Source organism: Bidens hawaiensis, unplaced genomic scaffold, assembly GCF_021521415.1.
Source record: "Bidens hawaiensis isolate Kalapana, Puna unplaced genomic scaffold, B.hawaiensis_p1.1 tig00034517_1, whole genome shotgun sequence".
NCBI classification, from domain to species: Eukaryota; Viridiplantae; Streptophyta; class Magnoliopsida; order Asterales; family Asteraceae; genus Bidens; species Bidens hawaiensis.
Window position 1 is genome coordinate 133,930 of NW_027505322.1, and position 14,786 is coordinate 148,715.

Below are 14,786 nucleotides of genomic sequence, written 5' to 3' on the forward strand. Positions count from 1 at the left end.
CTCTCTCAACTCACCCATCCCACCACCACCGCCAGCCACCCCTGCCCGTCGACGAACAGTATCCACCGTCTCTGCTTCCCGCATGCTGGGACCGCCGCCACCGTCGTCTCACCGCCGCTAATGTCGGCTACCACTGTGCACCGCCACCACCATGTCTCGTTTAGTCACCTAGCATAGCTCGTTCGCCCTCAGTGTCTCGGCCGGTTATTCATTAACCAAGGTAAAATTAAATATTGTCGGCTTATGATTTATATATAATTTGGTAGTTTGATTTGTACTCGTATTGTATGTAACTAGATTCTGTCAGGTTCCATAAAAGTGACGATTACTCGTTTTATTTATTCAACTGTGTTGATAATAATTATGAAACTTTATTAAAACCGGGTTTAATCGTTAAACTATTGACTGATCACCACTAAAACCCAACAGTTAGTGAGTCTAGTTAGATTCATTGGTTTACAGCCTATAAAAAGGCCTTTCATTTATGAACAAAAATAAGAAGAAAATAATTGAAGTAATTACATGTCATGTTCTCTTTATTTCTTTAGAGTCTAACCCACTTAGAAAGGGTCTCTATCAACTGAGACACCAGTCATATGTAGTTGGGGTTCAACTTTCAAGTTTCTAAAACGCTAACATTTGATATTTATGTTTTATATTATAAAATACGGTTGTGAGTTCTAGTCTCACTTAAAGACATGGACATATTACAAATGAAAAAAAAATTAGTTATTGAAAAAAGAAAGAAAAAACAAGACACCGGTTATTAACGAAAAACACCATAACAACCGATAAGAAACCGACACTGATACCAAACTGCATATGTATAGAGATACACATACGTGTATTTTTTAACATCTGGTTGTTTACTTTAATGCAGCTAAAAGACAAAAGAGGAGGCTTGAACCCGTTGTAAAGTTTTATGTAACCCTTTACAAAAAAAAAAAAAGCGTCAGCTTTCGTTCTACCAACAAAAGGCATTTCGTTCAAAAAGTGGAGGAACAAGTTGCTGCCAGATTCCGTATCCAGAAAGGCGAATTTACTCTCAAGTATGTTGACGAGTATAAGTGTATAACCATCACCATCTGTTGATTATGAAGCGTGATTCTAACCTGAAGACATTGCTCATACTTTCACCCAATCTCGACAAAGTTACCCTTGTCTACCGGCATTTGACAGTTTCGTTTAGATTTGAAGCTCGTATGTGCTTGCATTCAAAACATTTTCATTTCCTTTGTTTCTTTGAAATTGAATTTTGTTTGATTGATTTTATGATTTTAACTTGAATGTTGGCTTTATTAAAGCTGGCAGGCTGCTTGTTTAAATTATTATATAAATTCACCACCATCATATTTACACATATAAATTAAAAACTGGCCTGAACAATACATGAGTGTTTATAGTTATAGTAAATGACCTTTGTGCTAACTTGCTGCTAATTAGATTGTAAAGCTAAGTTGGGTATGCTGTAGATCAGATTTAAATATAAAAATGACCAAAATGTGATAACAACCTTAGAAACAACATATATAATTTGAGCCAACATCAAAGTCAGCAATGCAGAATTACAAAATTAAAATTCAACCTCTAATACACCTATGAAAACACTAAGAAACCTAGCTAAATTATTTAAACACTGTCAAACAAATCAGTAGCAAACACAAAAGCATACACCAAACTAATTTATTATCTGAAGTACTAACCATTTAATTTATTATCCGAAGTACCTACATCTGAAGGGTGTGTGTTCGTCTCGGTTTCTTTGGCTGCAAGGCGGCTGATGAGCCACGCGAGGGTCCGACTTTTAATTGAGCTGCTCCACTTTTCAGTTAAGCCGCAAACATCTAGGCTCGTTTAAGTCTCTGATCAGCCTTTAAGTAACTTCTCCTAGTGAGTCGAATGTGACTTAGAAGGCCCGTCTTCATTAGATGGTTGCCCATACAGAAATCCTAAATTGGAAGGTTTAATGCCTCTGGTAGCAGCTTGAAGAAATGCTCCTACTTGGTCGGCATCCACCTGGACTCGAGGTGGCGATTGTGTGGACTTAGCTGGCACGTCGAATCCTTCTTTATTAGACTTGTTAATCACCATCGTAAACTTCTATTTTCTTTCAGAATCAAGTGGTATATCATCAGATTCCATCATATCATCATGCTCATTCTCCCTCGAGATTGACTTTTTCTTGTGTGAGATGTCGTTTGAAATATTCTATCATTGTAACTTTTAACAGTTAGTTTTGAGTTTTGACTACCATATGAAAGGAGCAAGTAATCAGCTATAAGCCTATAACGTTTACTAGTACTAAAATGACGCAGCAGCAGCAGCAGCCGTGACCATGAAAACTCTACGACTTTGAACCAAGCACGGTGATAGCAGTCATAGCACAATAATGTTAATCGTCTTTAAAGAAAAAATATGTATAATGAATTATTTAGTAAACTTTTTAAATATGCATATAATTTCCATTGGAAACAGATACCACGAGGTAGTTATTAATAATATAGTTCGCGGTCGGTCAAACGCTCATCAAAAGCTCTAGACAAATCTTGACCATGTTAAATTATCAGTTATTTTGGAGTTTTAATCTCAGCCGTCCAAAGCGGCTGTTTTTTTCAAAAGACGGAAATTTTTTTCTTTTTTCCTTTTTTTGGAAGAGTAGCGGTTCATAGCGGTTCAGCACTCTCTCTTCTGATTTTTTATTGTTCTCGGCGGTTGTAGCTGATTAACCTTGAATCTCGGTATTAGCCATGATAATACTGGGTCAATGGGTCATAGCTAGAATTTTGTTTGGCCGATTGGTTTGGCTGTTATGAGTTTGCAACTTTGCATTGGCTGGTTGGGTTCGCCAACAAGAGAGAGAGATACAAGAACAAAAAGAGAAAAGAATCTGTCCATTTGTTTTAATGTTGAACTGATTTTAACTTGCCATGTACCATGTTTCATTTGTTTATACATATAATCAAGTTTTATAAAGGATTTTAAATTAACAAATCAGGTAATATTATCTCTTGATATACTATTAAAACCAGAATATAAATAAAAAATTGGGTTACTACAGACACGAAACCTCATAACATTTGCTAGAACACACAAATCGCAGAGATTACAAAAGCAAGAACTACATAACAAGATGAGATCTCTAGATTCTTGAAGACACGGATTCCAGACAAGCTGAATATGAATTAAGTGTTGCTTTACATTACATCTATTTTCTCGTTTACAAAAACATAATAAAATTGATTCAGCCTTGTGGTTCTAAGCCGTGGGTTCGGGTGATTCGTTAGCGGCTGCAGCTGCTCGTTTCTTGGCAAAATATTCTTCAGCACGGGCCAGATTCTTAGCAACTGATGGCTTGACCCATTTCTTTCGGCCTGGCAACACGGTCAATGAACAACCTGCAGCTTCAAGCTTCTCTTTAGCTTGTACAGAAAAGGCACGCGCCTTAAAGTTCAACTTTACACTCACTTCACCGTCACCAAGAATCTAAACAAAAAACAAAAAATAATTTAATTCAAACTATATTAAGTATCAAGAAAAAAAAAATATCTTTATTTGGTGCCAAATATGTTTAAAGATTATGGCAATTTACTTTTTAATTTCATTTATACCCTTACAAACATGAAAATTTTCACATATCATATCTACCCAACTTTAATGGGTTTTTACTTAATGACCATTCTACTCCTTTCCTATAATAACCCAAAATTTTATATAAGATAATTAAAATCTCTAGATTTCATAATTATACATTTAGTTTATTTATGAGATAATAATAATTATAAGATTACAGTTATAATCTCAAGGGTTAATAGAGTTTGTATTTGAATGCTAACATTATCATTTGTTAGTTAAGTAATATAAATGAACATATTCTAAAATTTATAAAATAAAATATGCCAAACAAATAGCATTATAGGATCCCATGTTTCTTTTATCCTTTGCCGTCATCTACTGTAACAAATTGCCGGACTACGTGGAGCTCCGAAGCCTTCGTTCTTGATCGCGATCACTGTTATAAATCCCTGAACCTGCAAATAAACTCCATCAAACCCTACTGCATACTCTCACTTCTCCTACCTCTCCGCATCTGACGACTCGGCCTGCTACAAGTTGGCCGCCGGCAACTCCAGTGCCGATAACCGCCACGAACCGACGGTATATAACCTCTGACCTCCTAGCAATCTGAGTCGTTTGACCATATTAGTTCAAATCCCGACGATGTGCGCCATCACCATCACGTATCGTGTACCACCACCGTTCAAGTTTCCGCCTTTGATTTGTTATGTTTAGAGAAACCGACGTCATGTTTCTTCTGGTCACCAACGTTCAAGTCCGTGCATCACCGACTTTGTTTGGCTACTTAGGTAATCCTCCGATCCTTTCTTCGAGTCCATATATGTTTTAAGTGTTCGAATATGGCGCCTATAATCGTTGATTTCTTACGGTGACTAACAAACTAATTAATTGATTGAGATTGGATTTACAAAGAAAATAACCATGCAGATAGTAAGTTTCAATATAATAAGAGTTTGATATGTTTTGATTTGATACACATCATAATCATGTGCTATTTGGCATCAACTATGCATTAGTAAAGTATTTTATATGAAGTGCAATATTAATATATCTATAATAATGCTTGATCAAATAAAAAGAGTTCTGCTGGTTTTAATAATTAGTGAAGTTATTTTACTATACTCTTGTTCCTTTATTATAATAATAATATTATAATGGATGGGTAAAGATTGGCAACGTAAGAATTCTATATGAACACTTATGATTTTTAAAAACTAACATTTTGAATACTAAAACAAGAAGCTGACAATTAGATTTTAACTATTAATCGTGAATTTAAAAAAGGGTGTTTGTCGAGGGAAATCAACGAATCAACCCATGTAAATTAAGTTTGTGTATCTAAATAATAAAAATGTAAATAAACCGTAGGTTCTCATAATTGTTGAAGACAAGCCAACTTGGTTACTTTTGCTTAATGATTAAGGTACGGATTCTGTTTTTGTTTCCTCTTAGTATTAATTATATTCCGTTACTTCGTAGTACGGTCTCTGTTTTCGTTCAGTTTTAGTATTGACTCTTATCCGTTACTTTGTAGTACGGATTTTCGTTATGCATCAGTTACATTTTGAGTTTAGTTATTTTATATAATATATTTTTGTAGCATGCAATAGATCATATATTTTGTACTCTTTGTTGCATGTTCCCGTTTGAACATATATAATTATATGCTTTTAGCTTTAGTACGCTGTTACCCGAGCATTTTCTGACGTGTCGTTGGGGCGTCAACGGCATGGCACTTGTCGTGACAGTGCGTAATTAAAGTTCACGGCGTCTCTAACTAGGGCCACTTAGGGGCGTATGGATCGATCCTAGTTCTGTTCTGATTTCTGACTTCTGGGGGATGGAACAATGAGTGTACGCCACATGTACCATCTCATAGGTGCATGGACTAGCTAGCTGTGTACCCCTCTGTTTCTGGCTCTCTGGCTCTGGGTGTTTCTGTGTGACACGACCTATTTATTATTATTACATCGCGGTCGTGTAGTTTAGTATCGTTTCTGGTATGTTTTAATATGTTTATATATATATATATGCATCTGATTACGTTATGACCGAGCGTCGGATTATGGTTTTGATTATGTAAAGTATTTGTTTCTGTTTCGGTGTGGATTTCGAGTTTGTGTTCGTATTAGTTTTGGTGTCAATTCAGTCCTTTCTTCAGTTCAGTATATTTGGTGTTTTCTGTATGTCCGTCTTTACATTTACTATTGTTCTTTCCGTTACTAGGCAAATTTTTGGCTCAGCCGTATTTTCTTTGTTGTGTTTTTCTTATTTGTTGACAGGTGATCTGGGAAATCAGGGGGATTAGTGGTGAGAGAGAGTAATTAAGTTCAAGATTTTAGAAGACTATAAATGTTTTCGGTAATTTGATGGAATTAAATTTGACTTACGCTTTTATGAGTTATGTTTTCATCATCATCATCATCATCGTACTCAGTATATCCCACCAATAGCAATGCTATGGTAGGGTCTGAGGAGGGTAAGATGTAGACAGCCTTACCTCTATCCCATAGGGATAGAGAGGCTGCTTCCGGTGAGACCCCCGGCTCGATAGTAGTTTTGCATCAAGCCTTGGACATAAGGCACATAGCACTCAATCATCGGGACACCGGCTGATCGGTGCATGTGCCCTTGTCTTTCGGCTATCAACGCCACCACATGATGCCTGATTAACCTTCCGCCACTTTTAACGTTATTTTCACGAGATTAGTAAAATAACGTCAAAATTAGTGCAATTTTACTTTTGCCCACCCGAGGGTTCACACATATATACATTATATGCGCGCACCGCAAGCAGGGCGTTATGAGTTATGTTTTGATATCTGTAAAGGTGACACGTCAGCCTGTTCCGGGTTGGGGTGTTACATTTCCAATATATTTATGGGTAAAAAACATAACTTCAAAATGGGTAAAAAAAATTAAGCTATAAATGGGCTGATAAAAAATTTTGAAGTTAAAGATGGCCGTATATGCAATTTAAAGTTTTAGAAAAATAATGAGTTAATGGCCATTTTCGTCCCTGTGGTTTGCTACTTTCACCACTGCAGTCCAAAGTTTGAAATTTTGTCAATTTAGTCCTTATAGTTTTAAACATTAGCCAATTACGTCCCTCCGTCTAACGGCATCCAACTATGCCGTTAGTTTAAGGGGTATTTTTGTCTTTCTCTTGTTTATTTTTAGTTAATGGTCATTTTCGTCCCTATGATTTGATATTTTTGCTACTTCCGTCCAAAGTTTGAAATTTGTCAATTTAATGTACAATTTAATTCAATTTTTTTTTGTGTCTATAACCCCTAAGAGCATAATCCAAGCCCAAAACCATCAAGCATCGACCAAAACTGGTCGACATTAACTCTGTCGACAACAATAATCATAATCCCCTCCCCCTCGTATTTAGTTTCTAGGCATTTCCTAAACTCTCCCTATGGTGGAATTCATTAGTAAAGTGGTCAGGGTAATTACCTAAAACCGAACTATACCGAAAAATCTAAAATCGTTTCTAATAGTTAGGGTTTAGAGATTAACATATCCTAGCAAGCATATGGGTCGAAATCAACATCAAGAGGTCGAATATCCCGCATTTCCATGTTTGCTCAAAAAATCGATACACTAATCGCATCTGTTTTCTTCAAATCGTGGTGTTGTTCTTGAATTCCTCAAATTCAACCCTAGACTTGTTGTCGATTTGAAGAATCCATAAACAACACCACGATTTGAAGAACACACATGCGATTTAGTGTATCGATTTCCTGAGCAAACATGGAAATGCGGGATATTCGACCTCCTGATGTTGATTTCGACCAAGATGTTTGCTACGATATGTTAATCTTTAAAACCTAACTATTATGCATTAACCAAAGAAACGATTTTAGTTTTATCGGTATAATAAGGTCTCAGGGAATTACCTTGACCACTTTACCAATGAATTCTACCATAGGGGAGAGTTTAGCAAATGCTTAGAAACTAAATACGAGGGGGGGGTTATGATATTGTTGTCGACAGAGTAAATGTAGACTTGTTTTGGTCGATGCTCGATGGTTTTGGGCTTGGATCATCCTCTTAGGGGTTATAGACAAAAAAAAATTTGAATTAAATTAAACATTAAATTGATAAAATGGATCAAACCACGGGGACGAAAATGACCATTAACTAAAAATAAAAGGAGAAAGACAAAAATACCCCTTAAACTAACTGCATAGTTGGTTGCCGTTAGACGGGGGGACGCAATTGGCTAATGTTTAAAACTATAAGGACCAAATTGACAAAATTTCAAACTTTGGACTGAAGTGGAGAAAGTAACAAACCACAGGGACGAAAATGGCCATTAACTCAAAAATAATGGTAAAGTGGCCATTTTTTAAAATTGTTTTTAATGAATTCGGTATATTCGATATTTTAACTAAGGGCATATATGATATTTTTCAGTTTATCATGGGTATATAATATGATGTTTTTCAAGTTTGCAGGGGTATATATGAAATTGCCCGTTAACATATTTGGTGGCAAATATAGTTTAGTGAGTAGTATTTGGTGGCAAATTTTACCATTCAAGTATACTTTAGTTGGCAAATTCTTTCAAGTTAGAGCCTAAATTTATGATCAATTGGAATTTAAGATCAAGGATTTTGTGAACAAATCTCTCATTTGAACTATTTACAAGATCGATCTGATCAAATAATTTCCCAATGTAAAGACCCTCAAACACTTTCAAGAACCTTGATTCAGATTCAAAGAATCAAGGATTTTCATCTATTTATTACCTTGAGTGGAAGTCTTCTTTCTCTCCCTGATGGATTGATCAACCCTTTTGCTTTCAGGGACTCGAGTGAAACCTCTTCCCCTTCTTGAAATCCAGCAGCTTCAATGTCTTTCAAGTTCACTGGAACGTATTTTGATAACCCAGCATGCATCCCTTGATTTAATAAAACATAGACTTATGATTATTATCAATTCCCACTCAAACAAACATTTCAACAAACACTTGGTGCGCAGTATCAAAAGGTTAAAATAATTCACCAAAACAATCATGCCAAAACGCTAAATAACTAGATCTTTATTTACCTCTGGCAAAACTCACCCAAACAAACATTTCAACAAACACATGGTCCGCATACATACTATTACTATAAAAAGCTAAAAATTTCACAGTACCAAGATTTCAACAAACACTTGGTGTGCATGTATACGGAGAGTATCAAAACCTTCAAAATTCTTCACAAAACAAATCATGCCAAAACACTACATAACGAGGTCTTTATAAGTATCAAAACCCACCCAAGTGAAGTGATACATACTATAATTATCAAAACCTTAAAAACCATGCTTATAAAATAACAATCTCTTTATCAATTATAAATATAATAATAATTACCTCCAGCAATGCCCCTCAATTTGGGAAGCCTGCGGTAAAGCGGCATCTGGCCACCCTCAAAGCCCTTGCGAACACCGGGACCGGACCTCGATTTCTGACCCCTCATCCCAAAGCCACAGCTCCCACCTTGTCCAGCCGAGTGCCCTCTGCCCTTCCTCTTGGCGTTCTTTCTGGACCCCGGCTGTGGGCCCAGGTTGTCAAGGCGGAACCGGACGTTGGAACTCACCACAGCCGTTGGAATCGGAGATGATGAAGCAGCGCTTACAACCAATGGCTTCCGTTTGTTTTTGTTGTTGAGGAGTGAAGGGAATTGAGGAAGGTTTGACTTGAGAGGTGTTAGATTACCCTTGAAATTGGAACAGAGTAATGACGAGGAGGAGGAGGATGAGAGGATAGACGCCATTGGAGAAATAAAGAAAGAAAGAAAGAGTGGGTTTTGCAGTGACTTGTAAAGGGATAAAGTGGAGGAGCATAATGTGATGACTGATGACGTCACCTTTGGTAATGGATTTTGGGCTTGGTATTAAGTTTTGGGCTAATATTGACCTGAAAACAAATATGCCCAACAATCCTATCCCTCATAGCTCCTTTTATATTTCATGTGAGAGAGATTTTTATAATATAGGGAGAGGTTTAAGTGTTGTGAGTAGTGTTATAGAAATTGTTAATCGCTAGTCGGGTGGTATGGTGGGAACTAGCGATTAATTGTAATTGAGTAAAGTTCCAATTTGTCTTTGAAGTTTTGTTCAATAATACAACTTTTGTCCAAAAGGTTTTCTTTTTTGCATCTGATCATCGAGGTATCTTACTTCCTGCCAATTACATCCGAATCATTAGCTCTTTTTAATATCACTGTCAGGTCAAGGGCATATGTGTCTTTTAAGTTTAATTATTATTTTTAATTCTTTATACCCAATATTCCCCAAAGTCCAAACCACCACACTATCCCGCCTCAAAGTCATCCACAAATTTCAAACCTCCCACCCAATTGTCAAACCCCCAATTCAAATCCACCATCACGGTTTTCCCTGTTGCAACTAGGGGTGTTCAAAAAAATCCGAATCCGAATACGTATCCGAATTATCCGAAAATCTGAATCCAAATTATCTGAAAATTCGGATTCGGATAGTAATTTTTAAATTTTTCGGATAGTTTGGATATCCGAACTATCCGAAATATTAAATTTTATAATTTTATATTTTAATTATTTATTATATATAAGTAAATATATACACCCTAAAAACCTTTCTCATATCATGATTTGTACGCCGCAGATCCATCTCCCTTCTGATGAGAAACCCAAAGGCAGTCATCAATCTTTGACTACTACCAACAATAGATAAATTAATGGTTCCTTCTCCATATATGGTGAAATTGTGCATATCCATGGCCGTTAATTGCTTTCCAATCAATATCAAGGGTGATTATTTTTTTTATTTATTTTGTTAAAGAAATTTGCATCAAGGTTCGTTTTGATTTAGTGAGTTTTTAATAAAGTATTGCATCGAGCTTATGCATCAAATTATTCCATCCCAAAATCTCTCAATAATAATTCTACAGCCCTGTGTATTTTTGCCCAGATCTCTAAGAAAGTGTTTTTGTTTTATTTTATTTTAAGGTTTCGAATATCCGAATCAATATCCGATCGGATATCCGAAATTTCGGATTCGGATAGTAAAATCCACTATCCGAAAGGACCAGATATCCGAAGTTCGGATATCCGATTTTGAACACCCCTAGTTGCAACCACTTCTAATCTCCCACAATCCAAACTAGACCTCAGATCATCCCTAATCAATCAATTAAACAATCCAAAGCCTGAAAATAAACTGACGGTGAATTTTCAATAAGGAGGATAGAAATGAAACTGAGGGGGTGTTTGGGATTCCTTATTTTACCTCCTTATGACTAATACGCTCACAAAATTTAACTTTCTCAAACACCATATAAGTTATAAGTTATTGTAGGTTCCCTGGACGGATCACACGAGATATCCCGATATACACAGGTGCGGAATCCCTGTGTAGATCGTTACGGACGTAGAACACAAGCTAACAAACACACTAACACGATACGAACAAGCACACGTTATATTAATAACTCGAACCGAGATACTTACAGACTCTCGACCTCACGTCACTTGACTCACTGAATTACACGTAAACTGAACTACTCGATCAACTAATCAACCGTAAACAGTAAACTGTAAACTATATAAATACACGACAACTTCGCCTCAGGCGAAGTTGTCCTTAACTTCGCTCGTTCAACAAGTTCGCCTAGGCGAACTTGTCAACAACTTCGCTTGGTTAACAAGTTCGCCTAAGCGAACTTGTCAACAACTTCGCTTTAAACAAACAATTACATAAACAATATTACAGACTCGATTACAGACATTAGACATATGAACTACTGACATCTATGCACCAACAGACTCCCCCTTGGCAGTAGCTTCATATCTTGATCTTTCAGCTCTTGTCTCGTAATCCTGTATCTTCAAGCGTGCACTCCTTCTCTAACACATACCGTGACTACTCGCTGATATTTCCTTGCTTCATCCTTCCAAGCAGGAATATAGAATATCTTCTTTTCATTCAACACTTGCAGATCAGCTTTCGATAAGTTAACAAGATGCATCGGATCATACACCCTCAGCACTTCTTGTTCGTCTTCGTCTTCCATCACGGCTTCAGCAGTCTGACAATCAACGTACCACCATTTTAGATTCTTCAACACATCTTGAGGCATATTCTTCATTGGAACCTCCTTGATGCATCGGATCGGTTTGTACTTCATCACCATCCATGGCTTGCCATCTGCTCTCAATCCCCTTTCTGTATCCTCCACGAGCTTTCCCTTCTGTGGCTTTAATAGTTCAAACTTCTTTTCTTTTGTACTTTCTTTCCACACAATCTTCTCAATCATTCTTGTCATATTGTTGTCACTTCTATTTATCAGGCCCAACCTGGCCAAATCCTTCACCTCACATTCCAGCAACGTATTGAGAGATCTCAACATTCTTTTGAAGTATTGAATACCATCATAACGCTTCACCACAAACAACTTCATCTGTTCATCATAAATCCAACAGATAATTCCCTTCTTCGACTCAGCATAGCCTTTGATGTTATAACTCTTCTTGAACATGGCTGGAACAGCAGGCTTCTTGGTCTTAATAAACCAATGAGCACAGCCTTCCTTCCACCTAGGCTGCTCCTCCCACTCAGTCTCATCCATCTCAGCACCCATGTCGGCTTTCTCAACATCAGGGATCTCGTGTTCAACTCCTTCTTCTACTATCTCCCCCTCTTCTATCCCATCTTCAATCTCAATCTGCTCACCGATCTTCTCAATCACATCACTCGGCAGCACATCTTCATCAAACAACACATCATCGCTGAACATATCATCGTCAAGCTCCTTCAGCGCATCAATCACGTCATCCTCCACCAACACCACATCATCACCACCAGCCGCGTCGGTAGACTCCCCCTCAGCTGTGGAAGTACCAAGAGCTTGAGAAGTTCTTGGCAGCTCACCACCTGCATCTTTCGATGCATTGGGATCATCGTCTCGGTCGTTTCTCTTCTTCGTTCTGAGCTCGTCGCCCTTACAGCTCATCTCCCCCTGAGATGCCAAGAACTCCTTCAAGGCATCTATAATTTTCCCATGCTCAACCAGGAGGGATGCCTGTAGTTGATTTGCTTCCACTAGGCTTTGAATAGTCTTCGATTGCTCTGCCACGATCCGCTCTAGTGAAGCTATTCTCTCTGAGTCTGAAGTAGGCGTAGGCGAGACACCAGAAGCAGGCGTAACCGCAGGTGGTACCATACCTGATAACCCTGCAGCAGTAACGACCGTTGACTCCACAAAACGTGCAGCTACACAGGTTAACCACAACTTCGCCTGTTCCACAACATCGCCTATATATTTACAAAATTTAACCTTATAAGTTTAACTTTTTCCAATTAAGTTATAAAACTTTCCTAGAAGAAATAAATGACATGATCAATTCTAAGTAACCAGTTAAAAAATCATAAAACTATCTAAGTACAAAAACTTAAAAAATTTAAAGTATAAGGGATCAAATTTCAGTCTAGTTAGGGACTACCACGTTTTAGAAAAGATCCGAACAGGAATCATACTAATTACGTGACTGTCACATAGATCCGTGTTTAGCTGTATTATGACATATAGAGACAGGTTGTAAGCAGGTAATATACTTAAGATGGTTTTCATCGTTTCTGTGATACGAGTTAGGTTCAATTATGCCTCAAAATTTAAGTGGGCAACAACTCAGAAATATTGATGCCTCCTATCTATTCTCAAAGCGTATTTGGCTTTCCCCGAGTCACCCCGAATTGACCTCGACCCATAGTGTCTGATTAAGTTGTACATATTCTTCATCTGCTTCCCGTTCTTCTCTCTTACTCAATGATTGTGAAGTCTTTATTTTATCATCACTAATATGTTTCAATAACTTCAAATATTTTTTTTTTTTTTGAATAAACATAGACTTCATAGTAGAAATTAACTGCAAGTCCCGAATCTGGATCACTGCAGTATCTTGAGACGCTATCTTCACGGGAATCAGAACACACATGGGCTCGTGTATGACCGGGTAATCGCTTTTCTGCCTATCATTCGGAAAGATATATCTGAAGACATGCAAAACTCTTAAGGAGTTTCCACATAAAATCAAGTAAATTTAGTTTGTATCACATATACTTTTACGCACCATTAAAAGTTACCATGACATACAATGACTGTCCTAAAGCCTTTTAAGCCTAATAACTTCACTAGTTAAGCACACAGAATTAGTATATCTATCATTTTCCAAGGTTGGATCAATTTTCCGTTTAACATAGCTAACGAACTTCTTACGAAGTAACAGACTTGAAAAATAATTTCATTTCCCTCTCTCTTTCAAAATTTTAACATTAATCGCCCCGACCAAAACAAAGTCTTCAGGTAAACGGCTATCCCGAAGATCCAATGGATCAGCTGGACCGACCACATACTTGTATGTGTCCTTCTAACTAAGTATGATCGACTAATTTTAAGCGAAAGAACGAAAAACTCATCATAAACCGCCCCGGTCACTATCAGTAATCTGGTTAATGGCTATCCTCAAAATCTACAAGTAGAAAATGAGGACCAAAACATATCCGAAGACAAGTCCTTCAAACTGATGTAACCGACATAATTTTAAGCGATTAGTGACGTGTTTTTTTTTTTTTTTTTTTTTTAAATAACACAAGAAAAACATGGTTACTCGGGATTGATCATCCCATTCAGTTCAATAAGGTTTTGAAATCTGGATTTGTCAAACGCTTTAGTATATAAATCAGCGAAATTATCAAGCGTATCCACATTTTCAAGAATTATCAGTTTCTTCTCAGCACAATCCCGTATGAAATGATGACGTATGTCAATGTGTTTAGTTTTACTATGTTTCACGGGATTGTTAGTTACTGAGATAGCAGCTGTGTTATCAATGCAAATAGGAGTAAGTAAGAAATTCAGACCATAGTCGCGCAACTGTTGTTGAATCCAAAGAACCTGAGAGCAGCAGTTGGATGCTGCCATGTATTCTGCCTCACAGGTTGAAATTGCGACTGAAGTCTGTTTCTTGCATTGCCACGACACCAATCTTCCACCAAGAAACTGACATCCTCCAGTTGTTGACTTCCGACTCTGATTGCACCCTCCATAATCAGAGTCTGTGTAAGCGACCAGCTCCAAGTCTCCTCCTCTCGAGTACCACAACCCCAGCTTCGGCTTGCCCTTGAGATACCGCAGTATCCTCTTTGCACCTTTCAAATGAGATTCTTTTGGA

At 37.3% G+C, this 14,786-nt stretch overlaps 1 protein-coding gene across 1 annotated transcript; it reads right to left on the reverse strand.

Moving 5' to 3' along the window:
• Positions 1-3,143: 3,143 nt before the first annotated feature.
• Positions 3,144-9,389, reverse strand: LOC143612369 (large ribosomal subunit protein uL15c-like). The gene is made up of 3 exons (XM_077086372.1): positions 8,948-9,389; positions 8,337-8,488; positions 3,144-3,483 (listed from the first exon to the last, which is right to left on the reverse strand). Exons 1-3 carry the CDS (start codon positions 9,348-9,350, stop codon positions 3,256-3,258), a joined length of 783 nt encoding a protein of 260 aa, XP_076942487.1. The 5' UTR covers positions 9,351-9,389; the 3' UTR covers positions 3,144-3,255.
• Between the last annotated feature and the right edge of the window lie 5,397 nt (positions 9,390-14,786).